The sequence below is a fragment of the Tiliqua scincoides genome, chromosome 1, assembly GCF_035046505.1.
Source record: "Tiliqua scincoides isolate rTilSci1 chromosome 1, rTilSci1.hap2, whole genome shotgun sequence".
In the NCBI taxonomy this organism is placed as follows: Eukaryota; Metazoa; Chordata; class Lepidosauria; order Squamata; family Scincidae; genus Tiliqua; species Tiliqua scincoides.
The window spans coordinates 238240951-238259268 of record NC_089821.1 but is presented as its reverse complement, the minus strand read 5'-3'; the positions used below and the strand labels follow the sequence as shown (position 1 = coordinate 238259268).

The following is an 18318-nucleotide window of genomic DNA, read 5'->3' as shown; positions in this document are numbered from 1 at the left end:
AATAGCCTGATTCAGTATAAATCACTTTTAGGTGTTAAAATATACAGTTAGCTTACACAGTGGCATGGGATCACACCATGGAGAGAGAAACCAGTTGCATTGGTCTTGCATTTTGGAGCAATAATATGTCAAGTCTTTCCATTTTATGAGGTAACTCTCCTAAGCGTACAATCTGTAGACCATTTTTACATTTCACTTAAGTGTTATCTAGGCCCTAGAACATCACACAGGAACCTTAGGTGGATGGAATTATTTTGGATACTGAGCTACTATTGGTTCTGCCTAATCATTTCACACACCTTTTGCCTGCCCTGAGGCCAGCTCATATCATTTCATGCAAATGGTTCTTACTGCAACCATTTAAACATTGACCAAGTGCCACATCACAGAGAGAACCTGCAGTTCACTGGCTTCCAGCAAGCTGGTCTCTTTCACCAATGTCATGAGAGGGTGTGCTATAAATTGAATAAAGACTACTCAGTGTGTCTATTCTGACAGAAGTAGTTTTAATAGTGTCAGTTACTTTTGTAGCTGCAGCCATTTAGGAACACTCAGTACAATGATCTTTGCATACTTTGGGCATTAACACTGATACAGATCACTTGGGTGCAGTGTGGAACAAGACTGAACTACTTATAGTGGATATTAACTAGAGGGTACCAGCCCAGATTCTAGTAATATGTAACTATGGGGAAAAAAATTCCTCAAATACATTTCATCATATTATGCTTCTCTATTTCCTACCCCTATCAGGTCTTTAAAGAATATTTTATATACTTATTTCAACAAAAGGGTCACAAAGTGGTTTACCATAACCTTAATACAAAGGCCTTAGATGTAAAATAGATTATTAAATTGCATGAAATACTTGCTTTTTCTAACATGGGCATAGTTGATTTTTCTTTTTAGCACTTTCTCCATGAGCAGTCCATGAGTTTCCTGATTGGAAACAGTTTATGGTTTCATAAACCTGTGCGCTAAGACTCCACTACAGACAAAGAGACAATCTTGGCAAGCAAACAGGGATGTAGGAATAGCTCTCTCAAGGTTTTCTTCTGATGTGTAGACTTTTGTGGTGACCATTAGAAATTAAGAAATGGGAAAAGGCTGAAGGAAAGGTGCCTAACCGAGCACAAAGGATCCCTTCCCTTTTCTCAGGTACTGTACATGACATCTGAAAAACTAAACTCATTTTGGTGCCAATCTTCTGAAGTATTAGGAAACTATAGAGGGCAGAAAAAAATTTAAAGAACGTTAAATAAGACAAAAGCAGTACACTGACCTTGGCGCACATAATCTTCACAGCTTCGCCTCCAAAGCTGTTTGTCAGTTTCCCCATTGGACTGCCAACGTTGCTGTTTACAAAGCTTTAATGCTTATTAAATCATTTTTCTCTTTATGCTTTTGTACAACTGAATAAGGCAGGAAGTACAGTTACCACTGCTGAGACATCTGATATTTAGGATTTCTTGCTAGCATGGCAATTAGATGTTTGTTTCAGAAAAGAATTGGATGACTTCAGAAGGTACAGAGTATCATGGGCTGTTGCTTTAGAAGTGCTGCAAGGTGGTAACAGGGAACAGACTTCTGAGATTTGTAATGCTCAGCTAGATATTAAGATGATATCTACCTTAGCACCTGCTATTTATGAAAGCCAGTGTTTTTATTAGAGCTTATTTTCAGCATGCTAAAGGTAAGCAAAAAAAACTAAAATATGTGCTACACAATTAGTTCAACATAAGGAGTAGTGATGGAAATATCCTTTTCCTCCAGTTCCTTCAGCAGCCTAATATAATAGCAGACTAATAACATGACTTCCATAAGCATTTTCATACCTGCTGTATGAACCTTAGTCAGTTAGCCTCTGCCGGGAATTCTATAGGACGCACAAATTTAATGGAAAAGTGTGAACATCTTCCACATTTCTTTGCCAAAAAAACCACCACCACTCTCCACAACAGGCTAAAAGCAGAGTTCAAATGGGTGCTCAGAGAAACTGTGCAGTGGAAGAAACTGATCTAATGGGAGTTTTTGGAGGCCATCAATCTCTGATCAACTATAAACAGCAGACAAAAAAACAACTGCAGTCTTTCAAACACAAATTAACAGGGACAAGAATATTGTACACAGCAGTATGTGTAACATTAACAAGAATGGCATTTTGGCACACCCATGTGTTGTTCCCTCTGCTATGTGACTGTGATACTTCGAGGAGCCCATCTGTCCTTGGTGGTAGTGAAATGGTTTGAAGTCACAGTTTGTATCGCCCAAGAAATAGCAACAAAGAATCACCAACACCTAGGAGCTATAACACTCCTTTGTTTTCTTCCTGTGCAAGCTTGATCAAATTACTTAAAACTGTGTGAGAAAATAAATAGTGTACTTTGTCATTAAATTTTTGTGGCAGGCAATAAAAAATAGATCCATGGAATTTAACAACAGTACAGTGTTCAAGCAAATCTGGCAATCTATAGGATATTGCATTGTGTCTTCTTGAACAGTCTTCCACCTTTTGCAGCAGTGGGTCAACTGGCCTATAAGAAATCAAATGGTAAAGAAAGATTATTTTATATCTCAGTATTCCATTCAAACAGATATAGGTGCACATATTCTAAGGGTCAAGTTAATCAGCATTGCAGGGCTGGACTGGCCTCTTTCACGCTGTAGGAGTTCAAGTGTTTTTGTGTCTCATCAAAGTCTATTCCTGTTCATATAAAATCAGCTTATAAGGAAATAGGCCAGACTAGAAATCTTGCTATGACACACTGGTTTTCTGGAAGTAAGAAGCTTCCTATATTGCAGAACATAAACATACAGTCTGAAAAGCTATAGGCCAGCAAAAGCTGCATGGTGCGAGTCTACTGATTATATAGTTGAGATCTTAGGCTAATTTTTTCATTACCAAGCTCTAATCAGATTTATCTCAAGGAATATTTTGCTCAGAACATACGTACATTTTAATGTATAGTAGCATGAGGCGCTGGATGCTAAATCAAGTTAAAGAGAATGGTGGTAGATGCCATACCTACACATACAAATCAGTTAATGTGCATGAGATTACAGGACCCAAGACCTATAATAGACAACTGGTGAGCATATCTCTCTGCCACGCTTATTAAACAAGTTGAAAGTAAATATGCAACACATGGTTGCAAAAGCTGTACAGTATCTGCAGGCTTGACATCTCCAGATGCTAAGCCCACAGCTGGAGGACCTCAGATAACCTCCTGGACACAACTGGAAGTCACTTCTGGTTCATGCCGATCACTTCCAGTCACATCTGGAAGTGTTCTTAGATGCGGGGAGACTGTGCACAGCCTTTAGGTAAGTTATTACAGTGCTGCATTTCCCCCCCCCCCCATTTAACAATCAGTAGATTTTGGTATCAGTGGGGGGTCCTGGAACAGGGGGCCCACTATACTTTAAAGAATATGCATAACTTTGTAGCATTTTAAAAGAGAGTACTGGTTTTGGACTGCGTAATGCAATTCTGTTACCTACCTCCATTTCCTGTCTTTCTAGAAGTGTTTCTATTATATTCTGGTCCAATTCATGTGCTGCAGTTGCTACTGCCATGTCCATAGAGGCCTGAATGGTGGGCTTTTCATTCTCCCATTTTGCAAATCCTTTATTCTTTCCCGATTTTCCATGGAACTTGGATTTCATTTTGGGGAACGTATGAGACCCTGAATCGCCCCAAGCAGGGTCATGCCACAGAGGCTCTGTCTGTGTTGCTTGGCTGATGGTCACTCGCTGTAGACGGACAGAAATCTTTCGAGAAGAGCCAGTCACTAGCATGATGGCTCTGCTGTCTAGATCTTGATTTCTTGGAGCAATGCTGGGAAAATTAAAGACTTCATCTTGCACTATAAATGAATGGAAGTACAAAGCATCACTATATCACACAGGTAGCCATTAACCACTGATTTGAGCTAGGAAGAACACAGTGTTCTTTCCACTGTCTTGATTTTAACTGATCTGCCTTTACCAAGGCTCTTGTAAATTAATATCTGTGGCTTATGATCAGTATTTATTTATTTAAAAGGTTTATATCCCACCCTTTTTATGCTAATACAAATGCTCAAGGTGGCTTACAATTCCAAATATGAAATATATAAGTATAAATAAAATCATAATGAGGAAACACAACCAAATTGAAGGACAACTATTTATAACCAAAGGACTGCTACAGAGGCATGGGGTCAGATCAGTACTCCAGATCAGTGGTTTTCACACATTTAACACCTGGACCCACTTTTTAGAATGAGAATCTGTCAGGACCCACTGGAAGTGATGTCACGACCAGAAGTGACATCATCAAGCAGGAAAATTTTTAATAATCCTGGGTTGCATTTCCATCCACACTTACCCAGGAGTTAGTCCCATTTACTATCATTGTTAAAATAATATACATAGTAGCCTGTTAAAAGTACAGATCTATAACATTTCCCCAAATGCAGTCACATACCATGGGAGCATCAAGTCTAATATATTAAAAATAAAATATTGAAATGAATGGGGACCCACCTGAAATTGGTTCCCGACCCACAGTTTGAGAAACACTGCTCTAGATTATTGTTTTAAATCAAAAAGTGAACAATTTGCTCTAGTCATTTTCGCTGCACAATGTGATTTTAATGGGCTTGGATAATACTACTCTGTTCAGTTTATTATCTTGCAGAAGGTTTTAACCACTTACAGCAACAATTACAAAAAAGTGACAATATCAATATATTGTTGTACATATATACAACGTACAACAAAGCCTAGTACAGATCATCAGCTTCACCAATTGAACCTTGAAGAAATACTTCCTAAATTGCTAGACCTAGACAGTGAAGCCAGTCATTCTCAACATAATAAAGGCATTACAGTCAGAAAGTAGTACTCTTCCTGGTATCTGAATTAACAACTCTCCAGCTGATTTCTTCTTTATGAAATTATAAATGGGACATGGCAATAAAGTCAGCCAGACCACAGATCCACAAACGTTTTCTCAAATACTTCTTGCACAACCTTTCTAGAAACTGAGTGGCATAAAGAATCATAGGGCTGTGAATGCTGTATGGAATAATGGCACAATTGGATCAAAGAAGTATTTTTCAGCTCTGTGAAATATTTTATTAAAAAGATCAACAGCAGGAAAAGATGTGAATTGAAGATATTCCATATATTGAGCAGTGTACTACAGATATAACCTCTCTTATATCTAACTTGACCAGGTTCTCCAGTTGCTAATGCTAGAGGATCAAAACCAAAACCTCTCAGTATATTTTCATATAGATTTATCTAATTATGGTTACTATGATATCTGACAATCTTAATTTTTCCAAATATTTAGTTAATAGAACACTTCTGAACATTTAATGAAATTTTAGAACAGTAGAGAAAAATATACAGGTGGAGCATATTTATCCTGTTAGTTCCGTTCCGTGACTCAGCTTAATTAACAAAACATGTGTTGTGCTAAATTTCATAGAGTTAAGCAAATATGATGCAGCCTGACACTTCTGGATGGAAGGAAACTAAGGCAGCTGTTATCAATCCCATCCCCTCCGCTCAGCTCCTTCACCTCCCTTTCCTCCCCCTTTCATAGGTGGGATGCTGAGCTTTTAAGAGTCCAGTCCTATGTGTTTCTACTCAGAAGTAAGCCCCATTCTAGTCAATGGGGCTTACTCCCAGGAAAGTATGGAGAGGATTATAGCCTAAATCTCATGCTTTTGCGAAGTGGAGCCTTTTTGCAGTGTTGTGGGCTGCCTGGAAAGGGATTGAGAAGCCGGCAAAGGTGTGTGACTTTCAGTTCCCCCACCCCATCCATGCGGAAAAAATCTGTGGATAAATAGGTTGCACCTGTAATATCTGAGGGCACAATCCTAACCCTTTATGTCAGTACTTTCCAGCACTGGCATAGCAGTGCCAATGGGACATGTGCTGCATCCTGCAGTTGGGTGTCACTCACGGAGGCCTCCTCAAAGTAAGGGAATGTTTGTTCCCTTACCTCAGATCTGCATTGCCCTTATGTCAGTGCTGAAAAGCACTGACATAAGGGATTAGGATTGCGCCTTTCATGGCATAAAACCAATGCCTGCAGATGTGCCATGCAGTAGAAGCTGGAAGGCTTAACCTTCTGCACTGCCCAACTGCAGTAGTTCCCAAACTTTTGACTAAAGGCTCCCTTGACCTACTGGGCCATTGAATGGTCATAGCCCATTAGGGTTATAATCTTATACATTGCCCAGGGTGGCAGGTTTTTCACGATAATTCCGTGGCTCCCTTGGCTGGTTTCTGCAGCTCCCTAGGGAGCCACAGATCATAGTTTGGGAACCACTGCCTTACTGGTATATTAGGTTGAAACTGTACTATAACCTTTTCCTACAATAATTGTCTGCACCAGTAGTTCTCAAACTAGGGCATTGTAACGCCCCAGCCAGAGTGCCCTGGTCACCCTTAAGGGGTAGGGAGAGGGTGAGGCAGCGACGTGATCACCAGAATTGTTTCGCTATCAAGGGGCACAGGGGCTTGCACCAGCCTTCTCAGGCCCCCCCCCCCTGAGTCACACAAACTGTCAAAGTAACAATTGCAACCCACTTCAGGTTTTGCAACCAAAAAGATTATAGTTCAGTCCTATTGTAGGAAAAGGTTATCGTTTGGTCGTAAAACTGGAAGTGGATCGCAGTTGTTACTTTGAGTGCCTGCGCACTTCAGGGGACCCTGAGGAGGCTGGTGCAGGGCTCCCCGCACCCCCAGTAAGCCTCTGGTAAATCTAAGCAAGCTCCTGCGCCCTTTGACATTGATGCAATTCTGGCAATTGTGTTGCTGCTTCCTCACTCTCCTGCAAAAACTTACAACAAGGCTCAAACTCCCTGAGAGTTTCAGAACTGCTGGCCTATACACTAGGTAACTGTGTCAGAAATCATCCAGAATGACTTTGCTACAGTGTGGGTTCATTTTATTAACATATTTAATGTGTATAGCAAACAACAGAAACCAATAAAGCAGCACTAAAAGAGCAAATGTCTCATATGTTCATATGGAACTGCTAAAAAATCATTTCTATATGGTTAGAGCTTTTCATTTCTTCAGACTCCAGGTGAACTTCAACCCCTGCTAACTGGTTAAGAGGCACTTTTTCAAGTGGGTGCTCCTCTTTTATTTAGCAGGGGGAGAGTAACTGGCCCACCTCACCCCAGCAGTGTCTTTTCTAGTGGCTGTCTGCTGGTGTTGCATCTTTTTAGATTGTGAGCCCTTTTGGGACAGGGAGCCATTAGATATTTGATTTTCTCTGTAAACCGCTTTGTGAACTTTTTGTTGAAAAGCGGTATATAAATACTGTTGTTGTTGTTGTTGTTGTTGAAGGTGCAGCACTAATGTGGGAAGTAACAGTCATGCACAAGTCACATAGTTGCCACACATATGTTACCAGTCTGGTACACAGTCCTGCCCCCAGCTATGGGAAAGTGAGTTTTGTTAGCAGCCATAATGCTATTATACCATTTTATGGGACCTTACACATCTTAAGAAGAGGGCATTCCATTAGACTCACTCCAGGCCTTTCTAGGAATTATGGTGGGCAAGGACAATGAGGACATCTTTAGGCAGTCAAAAAGCTTCCTATTTTATCAAAGCAATTATCATCACTGCATTCTAGCAAACTGTATTCATGAACTGTGCAGCAACAGACATTGATCAATAAACCATCCATGACATTGACCCTTCTCCATGTCTCTCTTACCGGCTGGCATTGATGGACTATTGGGCAAAGAACCATGGTTCCTACTCTCTGATGACCCTCTGGCAAACTTCCTGCAGGCTAGAACTAGCAGGTTTCTGCACTGCTTATGACAGTTGGCACCACAATCTGAAATAAAATTGCCAGAGCAAAGGAGTATTAGATCTGATCAATTACTGTTTCTGAAAACAAGTGAAACAGAGATGAAATCTCATAGTTACAGAAACTTTCAGAAGCCAAAAGGCAGTCTGAGTCATTTCTAGATAATTGACTTGATGTGACTGTTACAACTAAACTCTAGGGCAGAGTACAAATTATTTATTTCTGTGGTGAAATGAGAACAATTCACAGCTTCTTCTTTCTGCTCCTACTATGGTATTAGTCCTGTGGTACTCAAACTTTTCCAGCCAATGACTCCCTTGACCCCCGTGGCTGTTGGCCATGACTCCCCATCATGTTCCTGAGGGCTGTAAGTGACATCATTAAATAGGAAGTGGGCAGAAATATTAACTATATTAATATTAATTATATTAATCATATCATTAATTAAATGCAGATCTTAAAAATATATTATTAATACACAGCAATATACATGCTTTATAAATGATCAGTTACTGATCACTGTTGGAGACAGGATACTGGAGTAGGTAGATTTTGTCTGGTCCAGGAAGACTCATTTTTTTTTTAACTTTGTAAGCATATCAATAGAATTGTTTTCTCAAATGAACTTTGTGAACAACCAGTCTGACCAACATTACACACACACATACCCCTGTGGACCCCAATCCAACTAGTCATTTCTCCCATTCTCCTTGGATAGGATTGAACCCTTAATTAATTTAATTTAACCATGAAAATATATCAGAGCTGAAAAGGGTTTGGTTAGGAAGCTGATTTGTCTCCTATACTAGGAAATGCACAGCTCAAGCCTATGCATGTCTACTCAGAAGTAAGTCCCATTGGGGCTTACTCCCAGGAAAGTGTGGATAGGATTGGGCTGGCAATCACTTCATCAATGGCTGTTAAGTATTCCCGTCAAATAGCAAGATTCATCACTTTAAAAATACAGCCTTTCCTCATCAGTCAAACAACAGGATTAATAAATCACTTTAAAAACAGTACGCTTTTTCTGCTCCTGACCAAGTAAAGTGTGTGCTTGTCTCTCCCCTCCCCTTTTGCCAACTGCATGGAAACAACTTTAAGGGGAGGGGGAGGAAGGTTTGGAGATCAAAAGGGGGGAGTGGAAGAGGGAGGAGGTTGAAAAGAGAGATTTCACTTTGATGAGAATGGATCCCAGGCTGGGAACTAGGAACCAACCAGACAAGGATCGAGGAGGGTTTCTTTCTGAAAGTCAGCAAGGACAAGGACAAGGATAAGGACTGCAAAATGAGCATGCTTGGTACTTGCCAGATGGGGGCTGGAGTGGAAGAGCTTTGCAAACAACATGCAGCAAACACAGAAGGCAGCAGCCTTGGAGTGGAGGGGAAAGAGGGCAGGGTGGGCAGCAGCCACTCTCGCAGCTGAGCAACTCCTGTTTCTTCTGCTTTAAAAAAAAGCGCAGAGATGGGCAGAAGAAGGGCTTGTATTCTGCTCAGGGGTGTAACTGTATCGCCGCTAGAGGTCATCCGGCGCCTCCCCTTTCAGTTCCTGGCGCCTTCCTAATGAGCCGCGCCTCACAGTTTGAATAACACTGTATTAGTCTGATCAGTATTGGTAGACTGAAAATATATGAACATGATGAAGGAAGGAGATGGATGGTTGGCCTTGCTGTCGGGGGGGGGGGGCAGGGGGAAGCTTCTCTAAATATATTTGGGAGCCTAGAAGAGGAAATACAGCTAGGGTTGAAGAATGAGAACGGTTTCTAAAGTGCAACTAAGGCGGCAATCCTATGTACCTGGGAGTATGCCCCACTGAATGCAAAGGGGCTTACCTTTGCATAAACACGCATAGGGTTGTGCCACACATAATTGTCTGAGGCAGTGTTTCTCAACGTTTGTCCTCCATTTCACATGGTTCACCTAGTCAGAGTACCACCAGTAGTAACTGGTGATAACATCATTGCCACTTACTTCTGGTTGGGAAGCCAAATGGGATGTGACAAACACCAGTAAGAGGCTCAGCATGGATGGGAGGACTTTTTCGAGTGTGGAAAAGCATGCTTTGGAGCTTCCTATGGCTGTTTGCTGTGTCACATTCCTAGACTCACTGCTGGGCAGTAGGTATCCAGGGGTCCGGCAAATACCACCAGACACCACCTCAGGTACCACTGGATGTACCTGTACTACTGGTTGAGAAACACAGGGCTAGGAGGTTAATCAATGAGAGCAAAAGGGGATCCTGTTTTACTGTCCTTTTGCCAGAAATTAAAATATATGTCTTATAAAAATAAAATGGAATCCTTATATTTGGGATCAGCACACCAGCAGGATTTACAGTACCTTTGCATTTGTAGCCTTGCTTGATTATACCCCAGAGCTGTAATTAAAGACAAAAGGAATAAAAAGAAAGCCGGAAGGAAAACAGTCTCATTATGAAGGTAGGAACAATGGCTAGAAAAGCGCAAACAGGATATAACTGCTCTCAACACCCTTCCTGTTAGAGAGAGCTATCCATTCAGCTGAAAGGCATGAGACAGCTCATTTGTCCCCACCATTTCCAGGACCTACAAATGAGGCAGCATAGGAGAAGCGATACAGAAGGTTACCCATTCAAAACATTACAATTTTGGAATGAATCAGCATAAGTGCTCTGGGCCTGCTTAGTGCAAACTATTTCTGAATTCCTAATACACCCACTTTCCCAGTGCAAACATGGAATTTTGCCTTATCAGGATAAAACAACATTGAGGTTTTAAAAAAAAAGTGTTAAACTCTGAGCCAAACAAAACTGGGCACTAAGAATGTCATTGGGGCTTATGTGCTTCTCTGTGCTAAACAGGAGCTGCAAAGTGAGGAGGTGATCAGGATCATGGGCAAGGGAGATGAGGGGACTTTAACCCTTTGCTGCCGCTAGTCCTAACATAGTTTGTGCCTCCCTCAGGCTACTATTTGGAACAAACATTCCCTTACCCTGAGGCAAAAAGTTTACTTTGGCCCCATGATAACACTATACCAGGGGTGTCCAAACTTTATGGCAGGAGTTTGCCGAAAATCTAAGCAAAACAGTCCAGCCCAAGCAAAAAAAAATGTAAACAAAAAGTTACACCACTTTCAACTTTTAGACATAAGGTGTAAGCCAGGTTTAGACAGAATGCTGAAGCAATACATAATGTTTAGCGTTACTAACCTGACCCTTGTGCTTGTGTGGTCCTCCTTGCCCTTTGCATGCAAGAGAGATGCCACATCTCTGACACTGTGTGGGGGGACTGGGAAAAAATAATTAATTTACATTTAAAATTTGAATCAATTTACATAAATGAATATATTAGAGATGGAACTTATATGAATGAATGAATGAAGGTCTCGCAATAGCTCAAGGCCTATGAAAGACCTTGTGCAAAGTAAGGCCAGCCTTTTCTTTGCTGCCACTGCTGCTTCTCAAACATGAAACAGCAAGCAGCGGAGGGAGCCCTCATCCCACAGCTTGCACAGTCGACCCTTGAGCTGAGAGTAGTCGTGTCAGGCCAGAGTGGGCTCCAGCAAGTCTCTGGAGAGCCAGAGGCTCACTGGAGACTGGAGTCTCTCCACGGGCCAGGTTGGGGGTTCCCAAGGGCTGCAAATGGCCCCTGGGCCGTGGTTTGGGCACCCTTGCACTATACTATAATGAAACCATGGTTGAGCAATCTAGTACAAACCTAGTATTGGTTTGCGATCTTGGCTTGTACCCAGACCGTGGTTAGAACAAGCCACAGTTTGCCACATTCAAATGCAACTGTAGCAACTTTCTTCCCTTGCATGCAAAGGGCAAGGAGGACCACACAAGCACAAAGGTCAGGCTAGTAACACTAAACATTATGTATTGCTTCAGCATTCTGTCTAAGCCTGGCTTATACCTTATGCCTAAAAGTTGAAAGTGGTGTAACTTTTTGTTTACATTTTTTTTTTGCTTGGGCTGGACTGTTTTGCTTGGATTTTCGGCAACGACACAGCACAGTTACATGCACTCAAGTTTCCCACTGAAATCAAGACGGTGTAGAACACTGTGTAGGATGGGGGCTTCTCTATCCAACATAGTATCGGCCTTGAGTCATGAAAACAGGGCAGAAAGAAAATCTGAAGAAATAAATAATTCCCATTCAATACTCTTTGGTGACATATTCAGCAAAACAGCGTTCACATATACTTACAAATCCAGCACAATGCTCACAGAAAGTTGGTTTAAGATAGGTCATCTCCTGAAAGTTATGTATAAAGCCTGGTCCCATTTTACACTGTAACTGGGATTTGGCTCTCAGAAAATAAGCCATCATTTCATCTTTACTGATAAGACCATCTCTGTAAAAAAATGGGGAAAGATGTTAATTTACCATACCATAGGGAAGAGGAGCACCCAGGCTCCATACCCATTTGAAAAAAATGGTAGGTTTGGTACTTCAATAAGCATTAAAAAATTAACATTTGGACAAATACAGTGCAGATCAGTGTCACTTGCAGTTGTGACCTAAAGACTGTGCATCCATATTAAAGAATCAAGGGCCCAATCCTAAGTCAGGGCAGCACTAGTGGCCAGCGTGCTGCCCCAGCAACCTCCATTGTGTGAGTGCTGTAAAGCATGTCACCACCAGTGGTAAGCCCACAGCACTGGTGCAGAGGCCAGCACCTGGCTGATGTGCTACAGGAGCTCTGGCCAGTAAGTGTTCCTGCTAGCTAGCAGTGAAGCTTTTCGAGGTGCAGAGAGGGCAGAACTGAGTGGAGGGAGGGTGAACCAAGGAGAGGATCAGGCCCAGTAGGGGGGGGGTCTGCTGCCAAATCCTGTGCCCCTTCCCAAACCTGAAAGGCCAGCAGGGGTCTCCTTGGTTCTACACCTGCTAAATAGCAGGTGCAGCTCCACAAAGACTCATTACTGACCACAGAGATCAACATGGGGTAAGAGAACATCCCCTTACCTCAGGGAGACTCCAGTGGCTGCGGCAGCCCCATAGGATACAGCAGCAGCCATTTCAGCACTGCTATACCGCTGAGCACTACATGGCATAGGATTGGGCTGCCCATCTGGCTGCAGTTCTAATACTACTATGCTAGAACACATACTAATGATAACATTGTGTAGTCCCAACCCCATGTTCATTTTGCTATGGCTCATCTGTGGTTCAGAATTTTGTGGAAGTAGAAATGCTAAATTCTTGTACAATACCAGGAATTCTGCCAATTCCTTTTATAATGACTCCCATCCCTATCCCCAAACAATGTGATCTTGGGGGTGCTTACTATTTATGAAACATCTACCTACAGCCGTGGTTACCAACTTTTAGGAACTCACAGACCACTGGGGGAAAAAATGGAATCGTTGTGGACCACATGTGGCTGTGAGGGGTCTGGTCTCTGCCCTTTCAGGTGGTCTGTCCCCCAAGCACTCCCCCACAGACTATCAGAGAGGATGAAGAATGGACTGCCTACAACCACAGCTGACACTTCCGTGGTGGCTGTGGGCAGTCCGTTCTCTGCCCTCATTGGTGGTCCGTGGGAGATTGCTTGCTGAGTGAGACACTGGAAGTGATCAAAGGTGATTTTTTTCCTGAGACTTTTGAGAACCACTTCTCAAAGTCTTGCAGACCACCTATGATCCATACACCACAGGCTGGGAACCAGTGATCTATGGCAGTGGTTCTCACACGTTTAGCACCGGGACCCACCGGGACAGAATGGGATTCTGTCGGGACTCACCGGAAGTGATGTCATGACCAGAAGTGACATCATTAAGCAGGAAAATTTTTAAATACCCTAGGCTGCAATCCTACCCACACTTACCCAGGAGTAAATTTCCTTTACTATCATTGTTAAATGAATATACATAGTAGTTTGTTAAACGTACAGATCTATAACATTTCCCCAAATGCAGTCACATATCATGGTAGCATCAAGTCTAAAATATTAAAAATAAAATATTGAAATGAATGGGGACCCACCTGAAATTGTCTCGCGACCCACCTAGTGAGTCCCGATCCACAGTTTGAGAAACACTGATCTATGGTATGTAACCACAATCCCATCAGCATCTCTTGCCTTTGATGTGCTCAAATTCTGCATTAGACATCAGTTTACACTCAGGATAACTCAGGAAAGATCATGCTCTCCCAGCATCATGTGAAATAGGAACATAAGGGTCAAATTAGATATTGCATGAGCCAAGCCATTGGCTCTGGGGTGTGTGTGGGTTTGTACATATGCAAAACAGCTTGTTTATCAGGGTGTGACCCAAACTGGGACCACGGCAGGAAGGTAGGATAGCTTTAATTGTACCTCCTGGGATGGTTTTAATTGGCATTGGGCTCCACATATGGTATCTGCCCTGGGACAAAAAGACTTCCCCTGCTATCCATATGCTCACTATACAGACTCACTTATTTATACCGCACAAATGAAGACCATCCCTCTTTATAAGTATCAGGATTTATGGTACACAATCTGGGAAGCAGCTGTATGAGATGCACTGCTTGATGGGTAATGCATCCCCACACTTTCACATGCAGTACAGTACATGCTACCTTTTAAAGCGTATCTGCTTTTGTGTTGTGTTTCTACTATTATTGTGAAAATGAGACCTAAAGTAGATAAAAAACCCGATAAAATGGAAAAACAAGTGAGATATAATTCCTCATAATTTGCAATTAAAGCTTGAGGTGCTAAACCTCATTATGTGGCACTAGAACTTCTGAAATATTTTTAATGTTGACTTTAACACTTTGTTGATGCTATATAATGTCATTATTAATTGTTATTTATTCTATGTTAACATGCCACACAATTTCTTCTTGTGCTGGACATTTAGGCTGCAATCCTAACCAACTTTCCTGCTCTGACATAAGGGCAATGCAACTCCAAGGTAAGGGAACAAACATTGCCTTACCTTGAGGAGGCCCCCGTGACTGCCCCCCAACTGCAGGATGCAGCACATGCCCCACTGGCACAGCTATGCTAGTGCTGGAAAGTTGGTTAGGATTGCACCCTTAGAGTGATTTTGGGGTAAACCTGAATGGCTTAGGAATGAATTAGAATGTTTCCCATTTAAAGTAATATTAACATTGTACTTATCTGGATTTTCACTGTAGGCTTTTTTTTAAAGGAATGAATAGGTGTTAATAACAGGGGAAGTGTGTATATATGTAAATGTGCAATTTACACACACAAAAACAAGCATGCCAGGGCCAATGGTATGGCTAACATTGCATCTAGTTTGGCTTTTAGCCACCCATTTCATAGGTTTGTAAACAGAAACAACTGAAAGTGATTTCTGTTTGTTTTTCTGTATTTACAAATAAAAATAATGGTAGGAAGATGAATACTTACTGATCTTTGTCTAAGACACAGAAAGAATCCAGAAATGGAAAATTGGCTGCTATGCTTTCGAAGTCTTCTTGAGAGATATATCCGTCATGGTCATGATCATAATTTCTAAAAACAGACTGAAAAATGCAAATAACTTATGCAGCAAAAAGAAAAAGGCTGACTAGGCTGACCACAGCAGAACACTTCCATTGAAAGTTATGTTTTATTACTATCTGATTGCTCAAGTCATTGTTGCATGTTTTATTGTAAAGCTGCTTTGGACTTTATGACCGGAAGGTGAGCTTAAATTAGTCACCAGATTCTGGATCTTCTTTTGGTATAAATCTACAAATGGACTTCTTGACAAGCTTTCTACCTGTGGCTGTGCATACTTTAGTCTAGATGACACCAAGGTAAACAGACTATCTGAATTATCTATCATTTCTAAAAAGCATAAGCTGTGATTTTTGTACAGCTGCATTAGAAAAGTCTGCGTGGATTTGTAAAGTGGTGCTGACAACAGGTCACGCTGTTTTTAAAACATTGTACTGTGTAAAGGCCAAACTATATATGATATGGGAGAATCTCCCAATAACTTTTTTAGCCTAAAAAGTTTTGGATTTTGAGTGGCAGCACTGGGAAGGTAGATGCCCTTTTCCTGACAGAATCCACCCCCCCCCCTCGATTAGCCACAGAAGGAGGGGAAGGCACATGCAATGGGGCAGAGGGTTCATACCAGCTGCCTAGAAGCTGAACCTATCAGAGGGAAGCTTGGCTGCTTTGCACAGAAGGAACTGGTACCAGAAATAGATCCTCCTCTAGCCAGAAGTAAGGCCATTCTCAGACGCATTCAAGACAGTTGTATATAGTATATTCTCTCACTTCCACAGTCTGCTTTGCAAATAATGATTTCCCATATGGGCTTTACTTCTGCATCAAAAATCATCACTTGTGTATTTTGCCACAATGGGAAGGCACAATTGTAGCCCCCAGTGGCAGGCTGCTGAGCACTTTGGTGCACAGCCTTGCATTGGGGCTCCCACAGTACCCTCACCTGCCCCGATAGCAGATTGGGCACTGCCACTGGTCCTGAGAGCTCTGGTGTTGGTTAGTTCAAGTAGGACCTCTGATGAGTCTGGGCCCTCAGTCAGTGCACAACCCAGTGAACTGCTCTGGCGTCAAGGTGCAAAGAAACAGACATATGTGCCACTATCAAATGGGATGATGCACTTATAATGAAACACAGAAAATCATATATCTGATCAGACCATTATGTGGCTGAAGAACACGTATGGAAAACTGAATGGCAGTCATAAATGCTATCATTAGATGTATCAGTTTCCAGTATTTACATTAAACATTTTTTAAATGTTTATTAAGGAATGCTTTACATTATAAACATGCACCAGCATATTAACTTGCTATCCTAAGCATACCTGAATCCAGGTATGATGAATAAATGAAATAAAAATACCCCTCCCCCGTGAAGCTCACATACTTACATCAACTAGTTTTCTGATGTGTTTATTAATGATACTTGGATCTGGCTTTGGTATTACTCCAGACGCCCACTCGAGTGGCACCACTGGCTTGTTAGGTGTTGTTGGAGAGGTAGGCTGCTGGACAAGTAAATAAAAAAAACATTTTTAGGTCTTACCAAGAATAATGTATACCATACTTCTTGAAAAATTACAGCCTTTCTGTACAATTCTATAAAACTGCATTTAAACTTTTGTGTGATACTGTCACAACAAAATTGTGAGAGAGTATCTCTTGCCCAATAAAATTGTCCAATCTCTACATTAGGATAGGGGAGCTGCACAGAATGGGTAGATGTATGCTGTAGCATCTCCAATGGGTTAGATTACATTAAAGGTGCACAAAACAGTGTGGTATTTGCTGTGGGGTGTTAGCCTCTGCTGATCTCTGCTTTAAAAAAAATTAGACAAACACTCTTAAGGCTCACAAAATGTGTAGAAACAGGTGAAAGACAATTGTGTTTGAAAACCCTGAATGTGCATGGTTGCAACATCACAAAAGAGACACTGTACATTTAGGGAGTGAGCACTTTATCTCTGAATAACAATCCCATAAGCTTCACATAGGGTTCTCATTGTGTTATACACTGAAAGATATTGCTGCTGTTTCTGTTGTTTTATGTACAGGTGCAACCTATTTATCCACAGATTATTTATTTATTTTTTATTTGTCTCAATGCCAATGGGGTGGGGGAACCAAAAGTCACACAAACCTTTGCCTCCTTTGCCTTTTACTGGCTTCTCATTCCATTTCCAGGCAGCCCAAAACATTGCAAAAAGGCTCTGCCTCACCCAGGCAGGGAAATAGTCCTGGAGCCATGGAAGAGGCTCCCCTTTCGAAAGAACAGTAACACTCTTGGAGCCCCTGGACCTGCAAAGAGGCTGAGGAGGGGAAGGGGGGGGCGGAAAACCTCTGTAGCCAGAGCATGTGCAGCAAGCTGGAGCTCGCTCTCTCTCTCATTCACACACACACAGGGGCAGGTGCGGTAGCAACAGAGGGGATTGCTTTAAAAAACCCAGGGAGTGTTTGCCCAATTTCCCCCCCCCCCCATGGTGCAGGCTCTCCAGCCTATGGAAACAAAACAGTCCAGCAAGGAAGCCTTCCCAGCAAGCAAAGCATGAGAGATTTAGGCTACAATCCTCTCCACACTTTCCTGGGAGTAAGCCCCATTGACTGGAATGGGGCTTACTTCTGAGTAGAAATGCATAGGACTGGACTCTTAAAAGCTCAGCATCCCACCTGTGAAAGAAGTGGGACAGCAGGCAATGGGGATGGCTGAGGAGGGGGAGGCAGGAGGGGGAGGAGAGGGGATTGCTTTAAAAAACCCAGGGAGTGTTTGCCAAATCCCTCCCCCCAGATGGTGCAGGCTCTCCCTGCTCCAGCCTATGGAAACAAGCCTTCCCAGCAAGCCAAAGCAAGAGATTTGGGCTACAATCTTCTCCACACTTTCCTGGGAGTAAGCCCCATTGACTAGAATGGGATTTACTTCTGAGTAGAAACGCATAGGACTGCACTCTTAAAAGCTCAGCATCCCACCTATGAAAGGGGGAAGAGGGGGAGGCAAAGGAGTGGAGGGGATTGATAACAGCTGCCTTAGTTTCCTTCCATCCAGAAGTGTCAGGCTGC

General features: G+C 42.1%; 1 protein-coding gene across 8 annotated transcripts in view; it reads right to left on the bottom strand.

Moving 5' to 3' along the window:
* Positions 1–485: 485 nt before the first annotated feature.
* RASGRP3 (RAS guanyl releasing protein 3) overlaps positions 486–18318 on the bottom strand; it is a 64276-nt gene continuing 46443 nt past the window's right edge. For 6 of the 8 annotated variants that reach the window (XM_066618286.1, XM_066618312.1, XM_066618278.1 and 3 more), the window contains 7 exons: positions 16656–16772; positions 15175–15290; positions 12015–12162; positions 10168–10204; positions 7733–7858; positions 3502–3866; positions 486–2534 (listed from right to left, as the gene is read on the bottom strand). In XM_066618286.1, coding sequence (XP_066474383.1) covers positions 2526–2534; positions 3502–3866; positions 7733–7858; positions 10168–10204; positions 12015–12162; positions 15175–15290; positions 16656–16772 — 918 coding nt within the window. In that variant the 3' untranslated portion in view covers positions 486–2525. The remainder of the gene's footprint in view (positions 2535–3501; positions 3867–7732; positions 7859–10167; positions 10205–12014; positions 12163–15174; positions 15291–16655; positions 16773–18318) is intronic. The other 2 variants (XM_066618321.1, XM_066618336.1) reach the window with 1 other exon arrangement.